This window comes from Vicugna pacos, chromosome 18 (genome assembly GCF_048564905.1).
Source record: "Vicugna pacos chromosome 18, VicPac4, whole genome shotgun sequence".
NCBI lineage: Eukaryota > Metazoa > Chordata > Mammalia > Artiodactyla > Camelidae > Vicugna > Vicugna pacos.
This window is the reverse complement of record NC_133004.1, coordinates 41,148,409-41,169,191: the sequence shown is the minus strand read 5'-3', so window position 1 is coordinate 41,169,191 and position 20,783 is coordinate 41,148,409. Positions and strand designations below refer to the sequence as shown.

General features: G+C 50.8%; 1 protein-coding gene across 3 annotated transcripts; it reads left to right on the top strand.

The window, feature by feature from the left end:
* Positions 1 to 186: 186 nt before the first annotated feature.
* AGFG2 (ArfGAP with FG repeats 2) lies at positions 187 to 20,378 on the top strand. Of its 3 annotated transcripts, XM_072943205.1 has the most exons (14): positions 1,019 to 1,083; positions 1,650 to 1,715; positions 8,767 to 8,860; positions 9,692 to 9,807; positions 10,924 to 11,077; positions 11,663 to 11,825; positions 12,523 to 12,648; positions 13,308 to 13,340; positions 16,738 to 16,855; positions 17,045 to 17,127; positions 17,315 to 17,395; positions 18,302 to 18,430; positions 18,729 to 18,814; positions 19,193 to 20,378. In XM_072943205.1, the coding sequence occupies exons 2-14, from the start codon at positions 1,693 to 1,695 to the stop codon at positions 19,250 to 19,252; spliced, it is 1,266 nt and encodes a 421-aa protein (XP_072799306.1). In that variant the 5' UTR covers positions 1,019 to 1,083; positions 1,650 to 1,692; the 3' UTR covers positions 19,253 to 20,378. The 3 variants fall into 3 exon arrangements, with proteins under 3 accessions (XP_006219189.1, XP_006219190.1, XP_072799306.1); XM_006219127.4 differs by lacking the exons at positions 1,019 to 1,083; positions 1,650 to 1,715 and adding an exon at positions 187 to 585; XM_006219128.4 differs by lacking the exons at positions 1,019 to 1,083; positions 1,650 to 1,715; positions 13,308 to 13,340 and adding an exon at positions 187 to 585.
* The last annotated feature ends 405 nt before the right edge of the window (positions 20,379 to 20,783 follow it).

Sequence of the window (20,783 nt, the reverse complement as noted above, 5' to 3'; positions counted from 1 at the left end):
GAGGCAGTGGCGAGAGGGGGCGGGGACAAGGAGAGAGCACGCACAGTTCTCGCGGTCACGGTCTCTGCAGGCCTATCCGAGAGGCCTGAGGTCTGAAGGCAGCGGGGCGTGGCGTTGGCGGCTCCCGCAACTCGAGGCCGAGCAATGTCGGGCCAATCAGAGTAAGGAGGTGGAGAAGACTAACCAATCAGCTTGCAGTGCAGGAGAAGCAGTGGGGTTGAGGAGTCTCGCGCGGATGCCGCCGGCTCCCTAGCTTCTGTCAGGGGAGCCGGGTGTGCGGAGGTGGCTGAGGAGGCGGGAAGGCGGCAGTGGTTGAAGAGGCGATTCCGACTTGCTAGGAGGATATCCGAGGGATTGAGCAGCCATGGTGATGGCGGCGAAGAAGGGCCCAGGGCCGGGTGGCGGGGTCGGAGGAGGAAAGGCGGAGGCGGAGGCAGCCTCCGAAGTGTGGTGTCGCCGGGTGCGGGAGCTGGGAGGCTGCAGCCAGGCCGGGAACCGCCACTGCTTCGAGTGCGCCCAGCGCGGGGTCACCTACGTGGATATCACCGTGGGCAGCTTCGTCTGCACCACCTGCTCCGGCCTCCTGTGAGTGGACCGGCGCGGGGGGAGGACCGGCGGAGAGTGGGAGCTGGGGACAGCGGGACCCGGGGCGAAGGGACAGAGCTGAGGTCGGGGGCGGTGGGGAGGCCTGGGATGCGCCGGATGTGCCGAGAGGGTCGTCTGCTGCAGAAGTGTCATGGGGAAGGGAAAGGATCAGGGGAGACAAGATACGAATCGAGTCGCGTTGCAGGGGAAAAGACGGACATCGAGGGAACTGGAGAAACTCCCCAAATGAGGCGAGGCGATCCAAAAGTGGGGAGAAAGTGGGGAGAAAGTGGGGAGAATTGAAGGAAACTGTGAGGGGTGGGGTAGAGATTTAAAGGGCCAGAGGGTGACAAACACCTTGAAAGGGAATTTCACGTCGTAGGAGGGCAAACATGAAAGAGATAGGACAAACTAGGCTCAAGATGAAGGAGTACCTTTCTTCCATCTGACTTGTGTTCATCCTTGGAGCGTGAGATGGAGAAACCAATTTAAAACAAGGTAAGTTAACCCAGGCTGACAGCACAGAGATAATGGCAGGTTCCGGTGTTCAGGAGCAGATCCTAATCTTGCAGGGCTTTGGAATGCTACCCAGAGGTACCCAGAGGTGGATTTCTTACAAATCTAAGAGATAGGCGCTGCTGGGTTGCCCTGTTAGAGGGCTTAACTTTTCCAGAGGTTTGGTGATCTGGATGAGCCATCCTTAAGTGTAATAATTTACACATTTAAGCTCTTTGTTGCCATGGCTTGCTCCTGGTAGTAGCATCTGGCAACTCTTTCTAGATTTGAGGGGTTTCATTGTATAATCTGCAGTGCTACGCTTGGGTCGTGCCTGAGTTAATTTAGAGCCACAGTTCTAGCCCAGATTTCTGGTTATGTAGTAAGGTTCTTTTTCTCTCTTAGGGAGTTATCTGGTTAGATGCATGACTAACATCTGATACCAAGCCTGTATGTCTATTTTTTGTAAGTTTATCAAGGGATTTATTTTGACTTTTTTTAGTATTAATACATTGGTTTTGGTTGGTTTCATTTTTAACTAGAAGTGTTTTCCTTGTTTCTTCTTACAGCTTCAGGAGCCGAGGAGGGAGCTGCATTGTTCTTCCGTGACAGATGGGAGAACAGAAGCAAGACAGGTTTAGTTAACTTATCCAGTGCCAGATGGGGGGTGCTGTTTTCAGCATTTGTTGTTTGATATTAGTTATGATCATGGCAGACTAGAAATGAGGATCCAGGTCTCCTCATACAATTTAGGGTTATTTCTCTATTCAGTTTTTACCTCCTTTGCCAAACTTCTATGTTCCAATCAACCTCACTTGTGTGTTGTGAGGTTGGACTTGACTTTGGTCCAGGTAAAAGCATTTTGGCTCTTGGGACAATGATTTAGAACACAAGTAGGAGTGTCAAAAGTTGAGACAGAGACTCAAATGAAATAAAAGGATAGAGACTTGAGACTGGGACAAGTACTTTGAGGTGAATAGGAGCAAGTTTAGGGATATTTCTAGCATAAAGTAGAAAGAGGGCAGATTCCTGAAGACCCTGTTTATGAAAAGGCAAGTCCAAATAGAGAGACTGGAGAGAAGTAAAGGGAAGCAGTGGGATCAAACTGATGACAAATCAGAGTCTAGGTCCCAGGAAGAAAATGTCAGGAAACAGCGTTAATTCATTCCCAAGATGAGCTGTGATGGCATGAAAGATAAAACACTGAATAAGTGGCAAGGGCTGATATCATTGTTATTATTTTATAGTTCTTGGTTTAAAGGGTCCCACAGATAACATTTTGCTTCTATAATGAATATTCCTCAATCAGAACACAAGGAGGGCCAAGGGATCTGACTCACATTCAAAACCTGGTTTCTTTTGCTGGAAAAGTTAACTCCTTAAATATCAGTGCACAGTTTGCAGAACTTTATCACTTCCCCCTGTGATCATTACTGTTGACCTCATGAATGAAAAGTCAAACACCAGTGATCTGGAAAGACCTTGGGTAGAGGCAACTGTCGCCTAAGGACCAATTAATTTAATAGAGAAGGACTTCAAGAGGCCTGTCTCTGTCTGGGCTCTGTGTACTTCCAACTAGGGGCTTACCTCCTTAGGAACTTAAATTCCAATAGGGCCAAATGGTGAGAATCTATCAATCCCCATCCCCTATTTTTAAAGTTTCAAAAGATTTTAGAAAGGACATTTTTCCTTAGTATTTTGGTAAAGCATTATGAGAATCACTCAGAGTGACTCTTGATGGTAGACTTTAGGGCACACATTTTGGTAGTTGGGAAGTGAGAAGCTAGGCCAACCCTTTGTTAACAGGAAGTAAGGGTAGAGTGAAGGACCAAAAAGCTGGACCAATAAGTGAAGCTGAACTGAAGACATGTTGAGATTGTAAAGAGAGAAAGATCAGAAGAAACTCTACAGGAAAGCTGCAGTCTCCCTGGCTGTGACTGTCTGCCTAGGTTCTGGTGGTTTGGGACTCTCTTTTGCTAATTGGAGTTCTAATGAGCATGGACCGGGGCAAGGCATCCAAAGCGATGAAGGGGTCTTACCAGAGTATTACCTGTGTCCTTTGATGTACCTTGGGAAGGGCTGGGAGCTGGCATGTGGGCCAAAGGCAGAGTGTGAGGTAAGGCGTGCTTATTGCTGGCTGTGGAGTGAGGAGGGACCGCACTGTCTAGCAGGCAATGGAGAGGGATGGCCCCACAATGTCACGTTCACCACTTAACATCTTAAATCCACGTGGTTGACTGCCCATAGATGAGGATTTTGTGGTGACAGGAAGTGAAAATCATAGTAGGCCAAGAGCCTGCACATCTGTCTAGTCAGTCAACAAATGTTTGTTGAGTATCGAGCCCCAGGCACCGTTTTAGGCACTAGAGATAGGGTAATGAACACAGCTGACAGAGTCCTGTCTTCACGTAGCTTGTGAAGGCATGGACTCTAAATAAATAAATCATTATATATATAATCGCAGGTAGTGATTAGCGATATGATGTAAAATAATGCTCAGCATGGGCTAGAGAGTGATGGGAGCTCATACTGAGATGTGATGATGAAAAGAGACGAGGTGGGGAGGGTATAGCCTAGCATGCACAAGGTCCTGGGTTCAACCCCCAGCACCTCCATTAAATAATAAATAAACGAACAAACAAACCTAATTACCTCCCCCCACCAAAAAAAAGAAAGAAAAGAGTCGAAATATGCTTTCTTAAAAGAGGATGATCCTGAGGGGTGGGGGGAAATTGAAGTATCATACTTAGCACCATAACCAGAGAAAGGAGACAGCGGGACTGGCTTTCTTTTGAAAGCCAGTTGTCTGTTGAGTGTGTTACAAGTCTGTCTACCACTTAGGGGGATGGAGTGTTGTGGGGGCAGCGAGCAGAATTACCAGGTTTTCCCTCCGGCTGGACTGACTGATACAACAAAGTTGACTGTTCCAGCCAAAGTTGAATTTGCCAAGATCTGAAGGAAAATGTAGATTTTAATACTAGTGGGTGGGGATGACTATGCCTTTGTCTCATGCATGTGTGAGCTCATCCTTGCTCTCTTTTTTAATGAGAAATAGTTTCTCAGCTGTAGCAAAAACCCACAGTGCTGGTGTGAGGGCCTGAGAGAGAGGCTGCTAGTTTCTGTCGTTTCTAAATTTACATACACGCTGCCACAATTGTAGGTCCCAAATTTGACCTAGTTTCATTCATTTGGTTTTCTTCCAATACCTAATTTCCTTAACCTGGATATAGATCTTTTTAATTTCCCCAATATGTACATGCGCTTGTTTATCTTTATTTGTGACTCTTCAACAAAAAAGTGAATCTGCTATTTGAAGCGAAGGAGGGATAAAAATTGCCACTTAAAGGGATTTATTTCCAAAGCAGTGCCTCAGTGTTCTTGTTCCAGTTTGCCTGGATGCCTCAATGGATAAACCACTTTTCTTTAAAAAGAAAATAGATGATGAGGCCCGAGATCTCACTGGCATCAGGGACAGGCACTGTCTTTGACACCCAGTTTTTCAGCAAAGTACATGACACACTTCTCTGACCTGTGGGCTTGGGTCCATCCTTTAATCCATCGCCCTTCAGGTCTCAGTAGTGGATACTTGTCTCTTCTGCTTCCACACAGCTCGACTGACAATGGGATTAAGTCAGGATTAAAGTGGACAGAGCTCTGGACTGGGTGTCAAGAGTCGTGCTTGACAGCTCTTCATTTGTGACAAGTTGCTACCTTCCTGGTGCCTTAGTTTCCCCATCTGGCTTGATAGGAGCTGTTCCCAACTGAAGCACTTCTATCTCCATGGAAGGAAAGATGTAGTGGTTGTTCAATAATTCAGTAGTTTTCCATCCGTCTGGGCTGAAGAGGTAGACATACGTCTTGCCCTTATTTTAGTCCTATCCCTCTGCCTCCTCCCACCTCACCTTCATAGTCACTTCTGCTGAGCAGAGGTGGGTAGAGCCTCTAAAATGACGGATTTAGGCACTTTATCACATAGGGCCCTTGGACAACTTGAAAAGCCCCCTAAGAAAATAATAAATGACCTGAAGAAGGAGAAGAAAAAGGGAAAAATGTGAAAGGATTAAGACTTAGCCTGAAGAGGAAGGTAGCTGGTAAAATCAGGCTTCTATGTGGCTCCCTGGGAGAGGGAAGCTGTTCTTATTATCAGTGAAGAAGAAATGGGTTGAAGCAGGGGAATTTAGATTAGGAAGAAATTTCCTAGAATTAGTGAAACTGACCCTGGAGCAAGGCTATAGGGGAGGGACTATAAGGAGCCTCTAACAGGGACTGTTCTTAGTAGTATTTGGGTCCAAGGTAAGACCTAACCTCGTTTAGCTGAACCCTGCTCAGAGGCAGAGGAATGGAATCCCAGGGGCAAAGAAACATAATCTAGGCTGTATGAATTTGAACACAAATACTCAGAGGTAAGGAATTCCCAAGTCCAAACCTGGCACGAACAAAAGAACTCGGGTGCTGGGTGGAACTGTTTTTTTCCACTGTCAACCTGGCAGAACCTTCTTATCTGAGCAGCGAAGCAGGTTTGAGGCTTTTATAAAGCGCAGATAGAAGCAAAATATGGGCCAGTTTGAGGGTGATGACCACAGAGGAACAAAAGGTGTGGTATTTGCAGAAATAGTAGTATGCTGAATAGAATCAAAGGGAGGGGAGTGAGGCTGAGAGAGAGGGAACTGGGCAGACTTGCGGATCTCTGCAAGTCCCTTCGCTTGCCAAGAAATTCAGCGTCCTTCAGAGTGATTCCAAGTACTTACAATGCCATTTGGGCGCCCCGTGAAAAAGAAACTGAAGTATAAAAAGACATCATGACTGGGCTGAAGGGCTGAAGGCTTGAGTCCTAGTAATGTACTTGCTTTCAACTAGAAAAACTTGCCCTATTCTGGACAAATATGTTTATCTCTACTTCCCCAGCTCCTCCTGGTTAGAAATAACGGAATAGATTTGCTGTGATAACCAAAGGGCAGTGCCTCCTTCTAGCTCTCAGTTCTTCTTTTGGGGAGAAGCTGAGAGTTTATGTTGGGGAGACTGGGCACAGCTTGAAGAGCTGGGTCTGTTTAATTCCAGGCCAGTGATTCCCATCTGGCCCAGTGCATGACCCTGGTGTGTACCCAGTAACGCACAACACTCCTAGACCATTTGATTCTGCCTACTGGGAGGTGAGGGGCTCTTGTTTCGAAATTGCTTCTCTCAGCCAGCAATGGCCTCTGTGATTCAGAGACAAATGCTCTGAGTCATAAGCCATGTAACTAGGCCCTCTTCCTGGGCTGCAGAGTGTTATCTTGTAGACTCTCCCTGCCCCCAAACCGTGGCTCTGGTTATACATAATCCAGTCTACAGACATCAAGGTTAGAGCAGTGCTTTTTGTACTGTGCTAAGGAAACATCCTGTTCCATCAGATTCATTTGGCCCAAAGCACCTAAAACACATTTTCTCTGTCTTCCCTTTATCCTGTCTCCCCCCCCCACATACCACCCCCCAAAAAACCTCCTCCAGTCCAAGCTCAGCCATAGGAAGTTCTGTTGTTCTAAGCACCCCCTCTAGATTGATGAGTGGGTTAAGTTCCTGGCCCCCAACCCCACCCAAGGAAGCACACCTCCCTGTTTATGCTCTGCTAACAGTTCCTGGTTGTCCTTTCAGGAAATGTCAACGACCTTTTTGTGATAGGCTTAGAATCTGTTTTTCTAGTGTAAACATAATACATTCTACTTTTCCCATGACCATTTCTCTCTCCTCCCCACAGCATCCTGGTGCCACATTTCTCCCTAATCTGACTATGTGTGCCTAAATGGCACCCTGCTGCGTTGAGACCTATCCTTGCCCAGGCTCTCTGGGTCTTTCTTGTAAGCAAGTGTCTGGTGATGGAGGACTAAGTCCTGTAATTTTTGTATCCCCCCCCCAGTGCCTGCTACAATGCCTTCTATTTTAGCAAGGTAAATATTTGTGAGTGGGAGGTGAAGTGGAGGATCCAGATCATAGGAACAGAGAGGTCTGCTCTGGCTAGACTTCAGAAAGGCCTGGCGTCTCAGGGGGAAGGGCGTAGTGGTTAAGGTGAGAAAGGGCAAAGGAAAGAGTATAAAAGCAGGTCGGCTGGACTTCGGAACAAAACCAAATCAAGCCATTGGTAAGACAGACTTCAGGAGAGAAAGCCGGAATAGCTCTGCAACGCAATCAGAAGAGCGTCTTCGGGTCAAATCAAGTTTAAGAGCTATTGTCTGACGCCTGGTTACACAGCCTTGCTTTTAGTTTTCCCTGCTCTTACGTTTCCTGGGGGAGAGGGACAGGAGTCCTCCTGGATATTGTTTATCCTTTAAAGGGGTCTTTTGAGACCCATTAAAGTCTAGTAGCAGAAGTGCTCAAAACACCCCCAGTTGGAGACCCCAGGGTCCTTCCTGTCCTTTGTTAGAACCCCATCATCAGTAATTTATCACCCTAAAGAGCAGCTGCCCTTCACTGTTTACTTTGTACTCTGTCACTTGTCCCTTCTCCCAACCTGGGCTGCCTTCACTTACACTAACACACGCACTGCCAGTCCTCCAGGCGCCTGTAAGCTTAAATGTGTGCTCTCTCCACCTTTCCCTAAGATTTCCATTTGGTAAGTTTTGTTTGCTTTCCTAAAGGCATCAACCAGGATCTTGCTTTGCCCGTTTTTTCCCTGGGGAGTAAAAGCCCAAAGAGGCCTCATGACTTGAGACCATCTTTCCTACATGTGCCTGTGTGGTCGTTCACTCCTGGTCCCAAGGTCTAGTTTATCTGTTTTGGTTCAGCCAGTTTTGTTTTAATCTAATGAGGGCAGTAGGACAATACTAGAGTAAAACTGAAGGTGAGGAAAGGGGAACCTCTGAAACGCTGCCTGGCTCAGCCCCAAGTTCCTGTTAGAACGCTCCAGAGGGCGGCTGAGTGGGGGCAAGGAAGCCTTCTCTGCTGTAATCACCACAGGGCATCTGTGGGCAGAAGTGGACTCCCAGGGAGTTAACAGAACACACAGAGCTGGCACAAAAGCATCACTTCAGGGTACATGTTCCTGACTGACGCCAGTCTTGTATCTCATGGTTGAACCTGACTTCCTCCTGCTTCGTTGAAAGATCTAGAAGTGAGAAAGTGTGGAATACTTCTCCCAGAGATCGCTTCCTAAAAGAGAGGGCCCCTCTCCCTCACTGCACCCTCCCAGCCTCCTGTGTGGGCAAGAGGAGGGGCAGCCAGCCTAGGGACTCTTCTGTCTCCACGTCCGATCTTTGTTCGGACTATCAGGAATAGTCGTGGGCCTTCATTTTTGGCCTCTCTCATGCTTGAGGAATTTGTGTCTTCGTGGGCTCTGGGACCTTGAGGATGTGCTGTAGGTCTAAAACTGATAAACCAGGAAATGAAAAGTGATCACATGTCTGTGTTCCCAGAAGTCCCCCTCAGCCTGAACACTGAACTGCTGGGGGCTGAGCCAAGGTGGAGGAGGCTTCCGATGAGCAGGCTCTACCCTCCTCTCCAGAATGACTGGGCTTCCAGCATGTTCCTGACTTTCGTCCCTGTCTCTCATTAGAAGCCTCCAAAACATTTACTTCCCTTCTTTCCTTGAATTAGGAAGTAGCTTCCGTCAGTTTAATTTATGTGTTGTTTTATACTTTCTCCCTCCTTCTCCTCCCATAAACCAACCTGCAGTGTTGACTGCATTCTACTCCTCTTTCTGTTTCTCTCCCACAGAAGAGGCCTGAACCCCCCCCATCGAGTCAAGTCCATCTCCATGACAACTTTCACGGAGCCTGAGGTAGTGTTCCTGCAGTCCCGGGGAAACGAGGTGAGCGGCCACAGACGGAGCGCTTGCGTGCTGTGCTTCCTAACGGTCGGTCGGTGGACTGTTGCCTCAGGATTATAGAAAAACCCTACAGTTTTCTGTTCTGTCCCCATTTCTCTGTATTTTTCAGTATGTGAGGTATCTAATCTTATCTGATCTAATATTTATGAAATCTTAGTTATACAAATTGTGGTTTGTCCAGGCCCCTGGTTGGAGGAATCAGGGGAAGGAGCAGGATCTCTGGGGGTGGGGGGTGGCCCTGGGCACTCGAGGAGGGACATGTGCCATGCCGATGAGCACTCAGAACGGACTGGGCCACCCCTATAAGAGCTGGAGCCAGCTCTGCTGACCTGAACCTCAGCAACTGGCTTTAAGCCCATGTCGTTTACTTGACAGTGAGTTAAACCCCTTCTCCAGCTAAAACTTGCTGGTGGGGAGATGCCAGCCTTGGTGTTAGCAGTACCCCTAGCTTACAGGTGACTGACGTACTTGGAGGGTGCAAAGACCTCTACAGGATGCTCTGGAAACCTCAGCTCTAACCATCGTTCCTGCCTCACCCCCATCCAAATTAAGTTCCCCATAATTCTCATGGCTCACTGTTTTCTGTCACGATATGTAATTATAGATTTATTTTTATTTATCTAAGGCATGACCTCCCCACTAGGTGATGACCTCTGTGAGGACAGGGATTATGTCTGTGTTTGTAGGTACACCCAGATCCTCACACTGTGTCTGTGCTCAGTGCACCTTTATTGATGAATGAGCTGGAAATGGTATATTCCCATTTCGTGCTTTCTGCCCCAACTCCGTTGTTACCTGACTCCATTCCTTTAGGTTTGCAGGAAGATTTGGCTGGGTCTTTTTGATGCTCGGACATCTTTAATACCAGATTCCAGGGATCCTCAGAAGGTGAAGGAGTTTCTTCAGGAAAAATATGAGAAGAAGAGATGGTAAGGAGGAGGAAAGAGATGGCTCTGGACACGTGTGTCCCAGACATGCTTCATCTGACAGTCCAGTTTCCAGAGCTGAATTGAGGCTTCTCCCAAAGGCCAGCTGAGGGTGGAATCTATTCCACTCACATGCTAAAGTTAGGGCTAAATTCTGACTTCAAAATAATAAGGGTATAGGAAAGAGCAACTTGCTCTCGATCACTAACCTGGCCGATTTGATGTCCCTTCTTTCGGGGTGATGGCCGACTGAGGGGAGAGCTCAGCCCCCTACCAGGGAGTGTGGCTTAGTTTTATACAGCTCAGCTGATCTCATTTATGGAGCAAGGTGGCTGGGAGGGGAGCACATGTCCTATAGCTTTATACTGTTAACCCAGGATTTATAGGTACCCTGTTTTCCTGCTGAGGAATCAGCATCTCTTGCCTTTTCTCTCCCCAGGTGTCACTTCCCATTGTTTGATTTCTGGGGTGTGTGCATGTTGGGGGGTAACTGTGGGGTGGAGAAGAGAATGCAGGGAGCAAGGAGACTGGTGGGGATAAAACAGCATTTTGGAGTCCCTCTGGGGGTGTCCTCAGGACAAAGAAGGCACGTCCCAAGGAGAGACCACATCCACCGTGGAAGGGGATTCCATCCGGAGTAGCAGGAGCCGGCAGGGTAGACTGTGAGCACTTGGAAGATGAGGCGGCAGGACCTTTTTCTATGGGGCTGAGAAAAAGGAACGTGAAGACTCTCCCAGGAGATGAGAGGGGAAACTTTGGGAGGAAGTTGAAAAATAGGCCCGCCTGTCCATCAGCACCACTGCAGGTGTTATTTCTTGAAGCCCAGATGGTTTGAGTGCCAGAAAGAGGAGGGAGAGAAGAGGGGAAAACAGGCAGAAGCAAAGAGCAAAGTGAACACTGCTGTAGGGAAAGAATGAACATCTGACAATAAAGGGGGAGCTCAGGTGGTGAGGCAGAACTTTGCTAAGTTGCTAAATTCCCTTTAGTTCAAAAAAGAGAATTGGTAGGGAAAATGCGAGAGGACTTTGACTGCTGTAACCTGTGTTTTCTCGAGTACCTAAGCTGAGCAAGGCCCAAGGTTTTACCCTCTCCTTTCAGCCTAACTGTTCTTTCTTAAAGGTATGTCCCCCCAGACCAAGTCAAGGGGCCTGCTTATAGCAAAGGTAGTGCCTCCACCCCTGTCCAGGGCTCCATCCCGGAAGGGAAGCCCCTGCGGACACTTCTGGGGGATCCCGTGTCATCTCTCTCCGCTGCTGCCTCCACCTCCAGCCAGGTAACTCTCAGATCTGAAGGTTAACATTATTTTGGGATTGGGGAGATGATGTCAGGTTCCTAAGTCAGATCCCCGGGACTTAGTTAGCAGCCACCGGTTCAGGAGGTGTGAGTTGGTTCTCAGCCCTGCTGTTACCTGTCTTGTATTTCTCACCTTGGACTTGCATGTTTTGGAAGAAAGAACCCAACAAGAAGTGGTATTTAGGGAAGTCAGAGTATCAACTTCAAATCTGACCCTTCCTCTTAAGGGAAAACGGAGAGGTCAGGACACTGCTTCAAGCACCTGGGAAAGACGAGGAGGTGACAGCCGCAGGGGGACTGTTGGGCAACATCCCTGTATATCTCAGGGCCACCTGGACTAACATGCTCCAAAGCATGTGGTTTCCAGAGCTAGTGGACTGAGAAGACAAGAGTTAGGTATGAGACGGGCAAAGACAGCTTCTGCCCGAGAAACCTCTCGGTTGAGGGCAGTTTCTCCCTCTCTTCTCTCTCCACTTGCCTATCTGGGGGCAGCCCGGGGAGCCATGCAGGGGCCTGGGTCATGTCTGGGATTCCAAATGCTGTATGTACTGCCTTCTCCTCCAAGTCTGTCAGTCAGTCTCAGCCTCGGACGTCACAGCCCCGGAGCGCTCAGCCGCCTCCCCACTCCTCAGTCAAGGCCAGCACTGATCTGCTGGCTGACATCGGCGGGGACCCCTTTGCTGCGCCCCAGGTCGTACCAGCTTTTGCTGCATTCCCAGCCTTTGGGGGTAAGTGGGCCTTGGGAGGAGAACCTTCCTACAGCATAGGCACCCGTAACACAAGGAATTCACTCCCTTGGGGTGACAAAGATTCATGTGGCTGGCTCATCATGGGACTGAACGTGGCGGTAATTCTGAAGCATTGCAGCCGGAAGGGTGGGGGTTAGACGAGGACAGCAGGGAGGATGTTTGGGAGTTTGGCCATGAAGCATTACAGCTGGGGGCTCCTAGCACTTCTGTTTAGAACTCTAGAAATAGCCTTTTTGTTACTTTCCCTCTCTGTTAAGATGGGGGGAGGGGATTGTTACGTGTTCCATTTCCCCTGCCCTCTTCCCAGAGATCAGCACCAGCCAATAGAGGGTTGAACCAAGTGGTTATCTAGTTTCCCGTTTTATTTTTTTAAGCCTTTTCCCACCAACAAAAATTTTTTCACATGATTCTGCCCAGACTAGGTGCTGACAAAAATGTTAATGCCTCATGGAGTAAGGATGAAAGGGAGGAATGAACTTGGAGGCCCCTGAAATGCCCTTTCCCTCGCATGTGTCTGGCTGTCTGCTCTAGGTTTCTGCCACCTCCCTTTGAAAAGGAACCTGTGGGAAGGCAGATGTCCCACTGAGTGGCCTTTGGCCTTCGGAATTAGTCTACGTGATGTAGATTACACATACATTCTATGTAAATATAACCTGTGTATCCTCTCCACCCATAGGCCAGACGCCTTCCCATGGGGGCTTTGCCAACTTCGATGCCTTTGGCAGTAGCCCCAGCTCTTCTGCATTTGGAAGCCTTCCTCCGGCTGGCCAAGCCCCCTTCCAGGCCCCGCCGGCACCCCCAGGTAAACTCTGCCCCTCCGGCTTCTTTCTCTCTCATAACTGCGTCTGGTTGTCCACACCCGTATTCGCCCTTCATTCACATCTGCACCAACCCAAAGAACTGGACAAAGAGAGGAAGCTCCAGGGGGAGGATGAGAGGAGACTGACGAGATGCTTGTCAGAGGAAGGGGCTCTCATTCTGTTTTTTCATGTAAGGAAAATGGCTACAACCGCCGCAGGAACTGTGTAGGTTGTGTGCCGGGAGGCCGCTGACTGAGAAGTGTGGGAGACCTGAGACCTAGAAAACTTGAGGACATGACCTTTCCCCTGGAGTGCTCTGACTGTCTCTGCTGTATGCTGCTCATGGGGCGGGGTCAGCGTCCAAGGTGGTCCCCAGAAGTCCTCACGCATCCTTCTTGGAACAGAACCTGCAAACTGTGTCGTGCCATTCGTGTTATGAGACTGAAGGAGAGTCCAAAGGCCACCTTAAAGCATTCGGTTCCTCCCTAAACTCCAGACATCAGTCTTCAGAGCTTTCAGGCTGCCCCCTTCCTTTGGACATCCTGCACACCAGTGGGCAGCCCGAGCACTGTGTGTGAAGACTTGGGACAGCCAGTGACTTACACACTCTCTCTCTCCCCCTCCCCTCCCCACCTTTTCCCTCCCCCACCCTCACTACCAGCCAGTCGGATGCTAACTGGAAGTTCCAGCTTTGGTAAGTTATTCCACCCGCCCCCCGCCACAGCCTGCCCGAGGTAGAAGCCTCTATCTCAGGTCCTCTGGCCCTGGAGTTTTGAGGTTTGAAAGGAACCCCTCAAATTTAGCCTTTTTACAGAGGAGGCAGCCCAGCAGTTTCCCTAGCTATGCAGCCCACAGAGTGGCAGAGCCCGGCCCAAGCGCAGACTTCCTGACTCTGCTCTGCCCACAGCCCTCCCACCGTGAACTGGTTGGTGGTTTTTGGTTTTAATTTTTTTGAGTGGAACAAGAAAAGACATTTTATATTGATAAAAGTCAAAATTCACAGCAAAGTTCTCACATCATGAACTTAAAGTAACTGCCAGGGTAGCCTTGAAATTTGTAAAGCAAAAACCATTAGACACAGTGAAAATCTCATAAACCAACTGGAATAGATTCTCTCAGAAGATTAACAGATGGAGTAGACAGACAAGGAAGGAAGGAAGTAGACCATTTGAGTAACACTTTAGCAAGTTTGACTTAAGAAATATAAGTAGAACTTTGTAACCAAAAGACAGAATATATATATTTTTCAAACATATAGCTCTTTTAAAATTTGACCATATACTAGGAAACAAAATCTCCAGAAGTTCTGACAAAAAGAAATTACAGAGGTCACATTATTCTATATAGTAAAAGATATCCTAAACAAAGATGTCCTAATAAGTGTTCCAAAACAATGTTTCATGTCCTTAAAGGCATGAAGCAGGTAGGGAGAGGATACACACTTAAAACATGGAAAATAGACAAAAAGCTAATAGACATAATGTGCTTTTTAAAACTGCCATTAATAAGAAAGAATAATGAATAAGGGATGTAAGCAGCTAATAGCCAGAAAAAAAAACCATGAAAATATTTTCAATCTAACTGATCAGGGAAAATGCAAATTAGGGTAGGATAATAATTTTGCACATCATACTCACACAAACTTTAAAGATTAATCATGGCCGGTATTGCATGGGGAAATAGGCCCCTTTATATGCTGTTGGTAAGAATGTAAATTGGTACCTGAATAGTCGATTTAACAAGAGAGAAGTATTCCCTGGAATGAGACCTGGAAGGGAAACAGCCTATTACAAGGTGGTTATAAATTGGTCCACCCAGAAATGCATTCCTAGTGCAACTGATACCTTTAAAGAGAGAGCTTAATGGGCCAAGCCTTAAAGGAGAGAAGGGAGGCATCAGCCCTGGAGACATCCCAGGCTGAACCTGGGAGGGACCCTTTGTCCTGAGTCTAGTCACCTCCAAAGCAGAGAGCCCAGGGCCAGACCCAGCGCCCACCAGCGCTGAGGATGCTCAAGGAGCATCCTCACGGATGAGCCCCACGCGGAAAGAAAGATCTCCGTTTTGCAGTTGAGGAAACTGGCTCAACTTAGCCAGTGACTTGGCCAAAATCAAATGCCTGGCCAGCGGCAGATGCCATTCACTTCCGTGCACACCGTGATCACGAGGGTGTTTCTGTGCACGTGGCACGAAGAGCCACTGGGGAGGAGGTAGGAAGATTTGGGGGAGAGGTGGGTGTCTCTCCTGACAAGCCTGGTAGTATTTTTATATTTCTGAGTGGGAGTGTGGAGAAGGGGAGGTTTCTAAAAGTGCAGTTTCCCTTGAAGCTGTTATCGGGCAAGTCTACAAATCCAGCTGTGTGCAGTGAGGCTCTGGAAGCCGGTAAGAAGCCAACGAGAGCGCAGGTATTCCTAGCGTTGGCCTCCCTTCTGAGAACGCGGGCCCTGGGCGGGGTGCCGACCCCTGCTGAGCGAGGGCCGGCTCTGCCCTCTAGTGTCCGCCAGGAGGCTCACAGCACTGTGGCTGCCAGAGGAGAGCCCCTGCCAGCCTGGGAGGGCTGAGGACCTGGTCCTCGCCAAGGGGAGTGCCCTGACAGGAGAGCCCAGAGCAGGACTGAAGAGTCAGACCCAAAGAAGGCCAGGGAGCCATGTTTGCTTGGAAATTTCCATGTACCTTGAGCCAGTCGCGCAAAGGCAAGGCCTGGGGTCTTGAGAAGCAGAAGACCCACCACCAGCCTGCTGGCTTTCCTTGCTGGCCTGGAGGTTGCAGAGGATTGAAGACCAGCGAGCTCAGTGACACTACAGCTGAGCACAGGGCTGGGGAGGGACAGAGGCCGAGGGGAGCGGTGCCTTCCCCGTGCCGGCACTCCGGAAGCAGCACATCCCTGCAGCCTCGCGGCAGGCAGGCCCTGGGCCCCTGTCTTCCCTGCCAGGTTTCCAACTTCCCCCAGTTAGAGCCGGGTCCCCGCAGTTAGGCTCTGTGCCTGGCACAGGGAAGACACCCTTCCCAGGGGGCTTTGGAGAAACTCACCCTTCGGAAAAGAAGAGCATAGAGATTCAAATTACAGTTCTGAGGCATTCGGAAAAAAGCCCCCAACTTTACAGACAAGACATCGGTGCTGAGGTTTGAGGGGCCAGGGATTTGGGAACCACCCTGGCTCTGCCCTCTCCCTCCTTGCCTGGGGTCCTTACTTTTCCTTTCCCTCCTTGTCTCTAAGAAAGAAAAGGATCTTCCCTGGTCAAGATTACCACCTCCTGTCCCACTCTATACAGGGTTTTGTCCCCTCCACTTTCTTACCCGAACTTCACCTCCACCGTCTCCGCCTCTGCGGGCATGTTCCCCTTCCCCACAAATACGCTTCAGGTTGCCCCACAGCCATTCCTATCGAGTGTTTCCGCTGCCCTGCCCCTGCAGGTCTTGGGCCTCCCCTCCTCTCCAGGGAGGGCGGGAGAACCCTGCAGTGGGCCCTGTCCCATGAGCAGTGTGTCCCAGACCTGATCTGAGGTCATGGTGTTGGGCGGAGGGGGGCTGTCTCCCCATGATGGGAGAGGAGGCGGCTCCGATGGAGGTGGGAACAGTACTGGGGAGACCAGAGATTTCTGCTTGTCCCCTCCAGTGCCACCTCCATGCTCTGTTAGTCTCCGAGCGCCCGAGCCTTTCTACCTGTCACAGCTCCTCTCCCACCCCCTCTACCTGCCCCTTCATATGGTTTATCCATAAATGGAAATGCAGGTTTAGGGAAAGGACCAACTTTTCCATCTCTTAAGGAAAAAGTGGAAAGTGTAAGCCAGAGTAGAGCAGGAAGGATGATGACCCATGAGGAAGAACTGCTTTTCTCTCAGCAGTGGCAGTTTTGAGCGCTTAAGTGAATTGACAGGGGCTGAGTATCACGTTGCCTAGAATTCTCTGTGGGAGGTAAGCCCTCCAGACCTGGACGATTGGGGGACGAACGGGCTGGCTCAAAGGACCCAGTTGGTGCCATCACTCCCCTCCCTCCCCATTGTACTCTCGCCTCCATCTCTCCTGCCCCTTCCATCCAGCCTCACCATCTCACGCCAAGCACCCCGTTTTACTGTTTTCCTGTGCTTGCCCAGGGAGCAGCCAGGTGACTCCATTTGGTGCCTCTCTGGCACCTGCCAGTCAGCCCAACAGCCTTGCAGATGTGGGCAGCCTCCTGGGACCCAGGGCATCAGCTGGAGGCATCCCTGGCAGGTAGGTCCAGCCATTGGTGAGCTCACCTTCAGGCAGGAGAGCCGCCCAAGAAGGCCTGGCCTGGCTTTTCCCAGGCCACTCAGCGCCTTGCGTCCAGCAGGATGGGGTTTGCCATCTCCTGGTCGCCTGCCCAGCTTACCTCCTTGGTGCTGGATAATGGGCATGCCGACTTCTCTCTCCATGTTGCAGCATCTTCGGAATGGCTGGCCAGGTCCCCACGCTCCAATCGGCCACCACTGGTGGAGGCAGCAGCGCAGGGCTTGCCTTTGGAGGTGAGTCTCTTGTGTAGATACCCAGGGAGGGGATCCAAGGCTGAGAGGAAATTAGGGACTCTGGACAGGGAACGAGGTGGAGAAATGCACACCAGGACTGAGAGGAAGGATCAGTTATCACATTAACCAAATGAGAAAAAAATAACTCTCTCTTCCTCCCACCTCCACCCTATTCCACCCCGAGCAGCCTTCAACCCTTTCACCACCCCTGCTGCTCACCCCCAGCTGCCTTCCACCAACCCGTTCCAGCCCAACGGCTTGGCCACAGGTAAGCCTCCCAGACTGTCCCCTGGCCCTGACTTTCTCCAGGACACAAATGCCCCTTCACACCCTTGCCCCCACCATCAGGAGGAGCACCAGGCAGCCTCCTGTTCACCCTTCACCAGCTCAGGCCAGACCCATTTAGTTTTCAGGCCACCTAGTGGCAAAAGGTAGAGGCATCCAAATCACCCAAACAGAATTTCAGAATTAGAAAAAACAGACTGCCATTTACCTGAGCCTGTTCTGAAGGTTCACCTGTGACTGGTGGTGGCAGTGATTCTTTTTCCTTCAGGCCTCCCTCCCTTCAGTGTCCCACCAGAAACCACGGCCCTGTTCCCTGCCCTCCTCAGCCAGAGTCCTGTGGTCTCCTGTCCCTCCCCAGCCTCTGCCTTTCTCTCTCCAAACTCACACTCATGCCCCCCTCCTTTTTGCTTTTTTATTGTTCTCAAAAGCCTTGGGGCCAGGAAGAAAGAATGACATTCCCCACCATGCTGACCCACGTGGCAGGCCCAGTGCTGAGGGCTTTCCGTCCATTATTTAATTTCACAGCAGTCCAAGGAAATAGGCATGGTCCCCATTTTAGAGATGAGAGAACTGAGGCACAGAGAGCGCAAATGCTTTACTTCAGTTGAAGCGGGATAACAGGTAGTAGAAAGCTGGCCCAGTTCCCCTTTGTGCCCATGCTCATGACTGCCCTGCTGTGCAAGCCACAGGCCACGGGCAGGGGAGGGCAGGTAGGGCAGGATGTGTGGATGCTGAGGGCTCCCGGGGCTCATGCAGGGTCCTTCTACTGGGTACCTCTGGGGAGGGACAAACTATATCCCACTTCCCTGTCTTGGAGGGACCTAGGAAGAACTCTTCCCCAGCCTCCCAGGTGGAACCTCAGCTGAGCCTTGTGTCCTTCACTCCACAGGGCCCGGCTTTGGGATGAGCAGTGCTGGGCCTGGCTTCCCGCAGACAGTGCCACCCACCGCGGCCTTTGCCAGCCCCTTCCCACCGCCGCTCTTCCCCCCACAGACCCCAATGACTCAGCAGCAGAATGGTAAGGGATTCAGTGTATGTGTGTGTGTGTGTGTACATAATACAACTATGTATTAGGGAGCCATACATCTAAGCTAGTTCCCTTTTGGACCAGTAGAAGGGACCAGGGAAGCAGCAGACCTGCCTGTGTCCTCTGTGCTCCACTTTTATTCCCGACTGTAGAAAGACCCCCTCTGGCCTCCTGCCTTGGGATGTAGCTGTGCGGCCAGCAGAGAGGCAGGGTGGAGTGGCCGGCACCAGCACAGAAGGGGGTGGTGGGCAGGGCTCGTGTCTGCTGACTTTTTGCTTTTGCCTCCCAGGCTCTTCCTTTGGAGACTTGGGCTCAGCCAAGCTGGGGCAGAGGCCACTGAGCCAGCCAGCCGGGGTCTCCACCAACCCCTTCATGGTGAGTGCCCCAGGGCAGGCCAGGCCCTGGCATGGGGCATGACCTTTCACGGGGGATTGGAGGGGTGCAGGGTTGGTGGGTGGGGTTGGACAGAACCCTTCCAGAAGAAGAGGGCAATGTGGGACAGAGCTCATATCCCCTCCTTGGGAAATTCTGCTGTGTCCCAGCCAGGAACGTGGGGGCCAGTTGAGGGGCCTCAACTCTTCTGGGCTGTCGTCCTCCACACCTCCTGGGCCCTCTGCTTGCCTCCCTCACCTTCCCACTTCCCTCAGCACAGTAATTTTTAAGGAGAAGGGAATCCTGGGCTGCATTTCTTCTGTAGCCTCCAGGCTTTCCTCCCTATTCTAACAATTTGTGGTGGTTCTTGTTTCTTTCCAGACTGGATCCTCATCTAGCCCGTTTGCCTCTAAACCTCCTACCACGAACCCATTCTTGTAGCACTGTGTCCTCGGGGGCCTGTCTCTGGGGCCCCGTTACTCCCTGGAGCTCTGACGACCACTTGCCTGTGGCATTTCTGCGTGTCTGAGACGAGATGGCTCTTGCTTTGCAGGGTGGGGTCTTGGGGCTGGTGGAGGCGCTGATGCTTTGCTTGGGGCTTGCAGTGAAAAGGGCGGCTTCCTAGGTCAGCTGCCCCAAGACTCCCTCCCTGCTCCCTCCAGCCCCCACCCAGGCAGGAGGCCCAGGAGGAGAGACACAGGGCCTGGCCTAGAAGAGCGACGGTGTCGTAATGCTGAAATTATTAATGATTTTGACAGTAACCCTCCTCCTCTCCGACCATCAGCGTCCACAGGACTCCTTGACTCCCAGCCCTGTGGGCGGAGAAAGCCGTGGGCCCAGGCTGAGCAGGCTCCCCTGTGGGAACAGCTCGCCCCCATGCCCGGCTTTCCAAGGCCGCTCTCCTCGTGAACAGCAGCACAGTAAGGAAAGCAGGGAAAAGGTGGAGATGAGGCGAGCCTGGCGTTGACATGGGATGGAGACCAGACAGGCCGAGAAGGCCCCGGGAGGCCAGAGTGCCTCTGCTGCCCTGGTGTGGCCGGCACGCCCTCTCTCCATGTTTTCACTTCGCCAGCTCCCTCCCGTGTCCTGGGCACTCAGGATGCAGAGTTTCACCTACATACTTCTACATGCCCAACACCTGTCAAGCACTTTAGTTAGCCATGGTGTCCTGTTTGGATACCAGTGTTTTATATTTATACATAGAGAATTTTCTAATGTAGCCTATTATATACACACACACACACACACACACACACACACTCACTCACTCACTCACTCACACATAGAGATCCATGCAGCCATTCTCCCTCCCAGACAGCTCTCTACACGGGGAATGGGATGCAGCCCCATCTGTGCCTGGACCAGCAAAGCCGGAGCTCCAGGGGTTGGGGGGGGAGGGAGCCACAAGTCCCGACCACCCCAGAGCCTGGGCTTTTCCGAGGAAGGCTTTGTGCAATTGGCTGTTTTGTTCCTTTCTTTTTTCCACATGCCTCCCCTGCCCCCCAGCCCCCAAACCTCTGCACCAAAGCTGTTGCAAGCAATGTTGGAAAAGAACTGCATTTGAAAGAAAAAAGACTCTCGTGGTCTTGTTCTGGGTCAGCTCGAGGGGCCGCATGTCAGTCCATGTGACTGCCCAGGTTGGTGATGATGCTGCTGGTGGCTCAGGACAGAGCCAGTCCCTGTGTGAACTGGAGTCCAGTTTTAGCAACGGAGGGAGCTGGGGCGAGGGGGACAAAGGAGGAGGAGCCAGCAGGGAGGTGGGCTAGAACCACTCCAGGTCATGTGCATCCTCAGCCCTTCCCCATACCCTTTCCACCTGGGATGTTGTGTCAACAGTCATGTTGTCTGCCTGGGCTGTTTGTGTGGTGACAAGACAGACAGCTTGGGTTAAACATCTCACCTGGTGCAGGAGAGGCCCAGGGCTCAGCCCTGCTGTCAGGAGCGGCTCTCCCCCTTCCACGGTTGCCCAGAA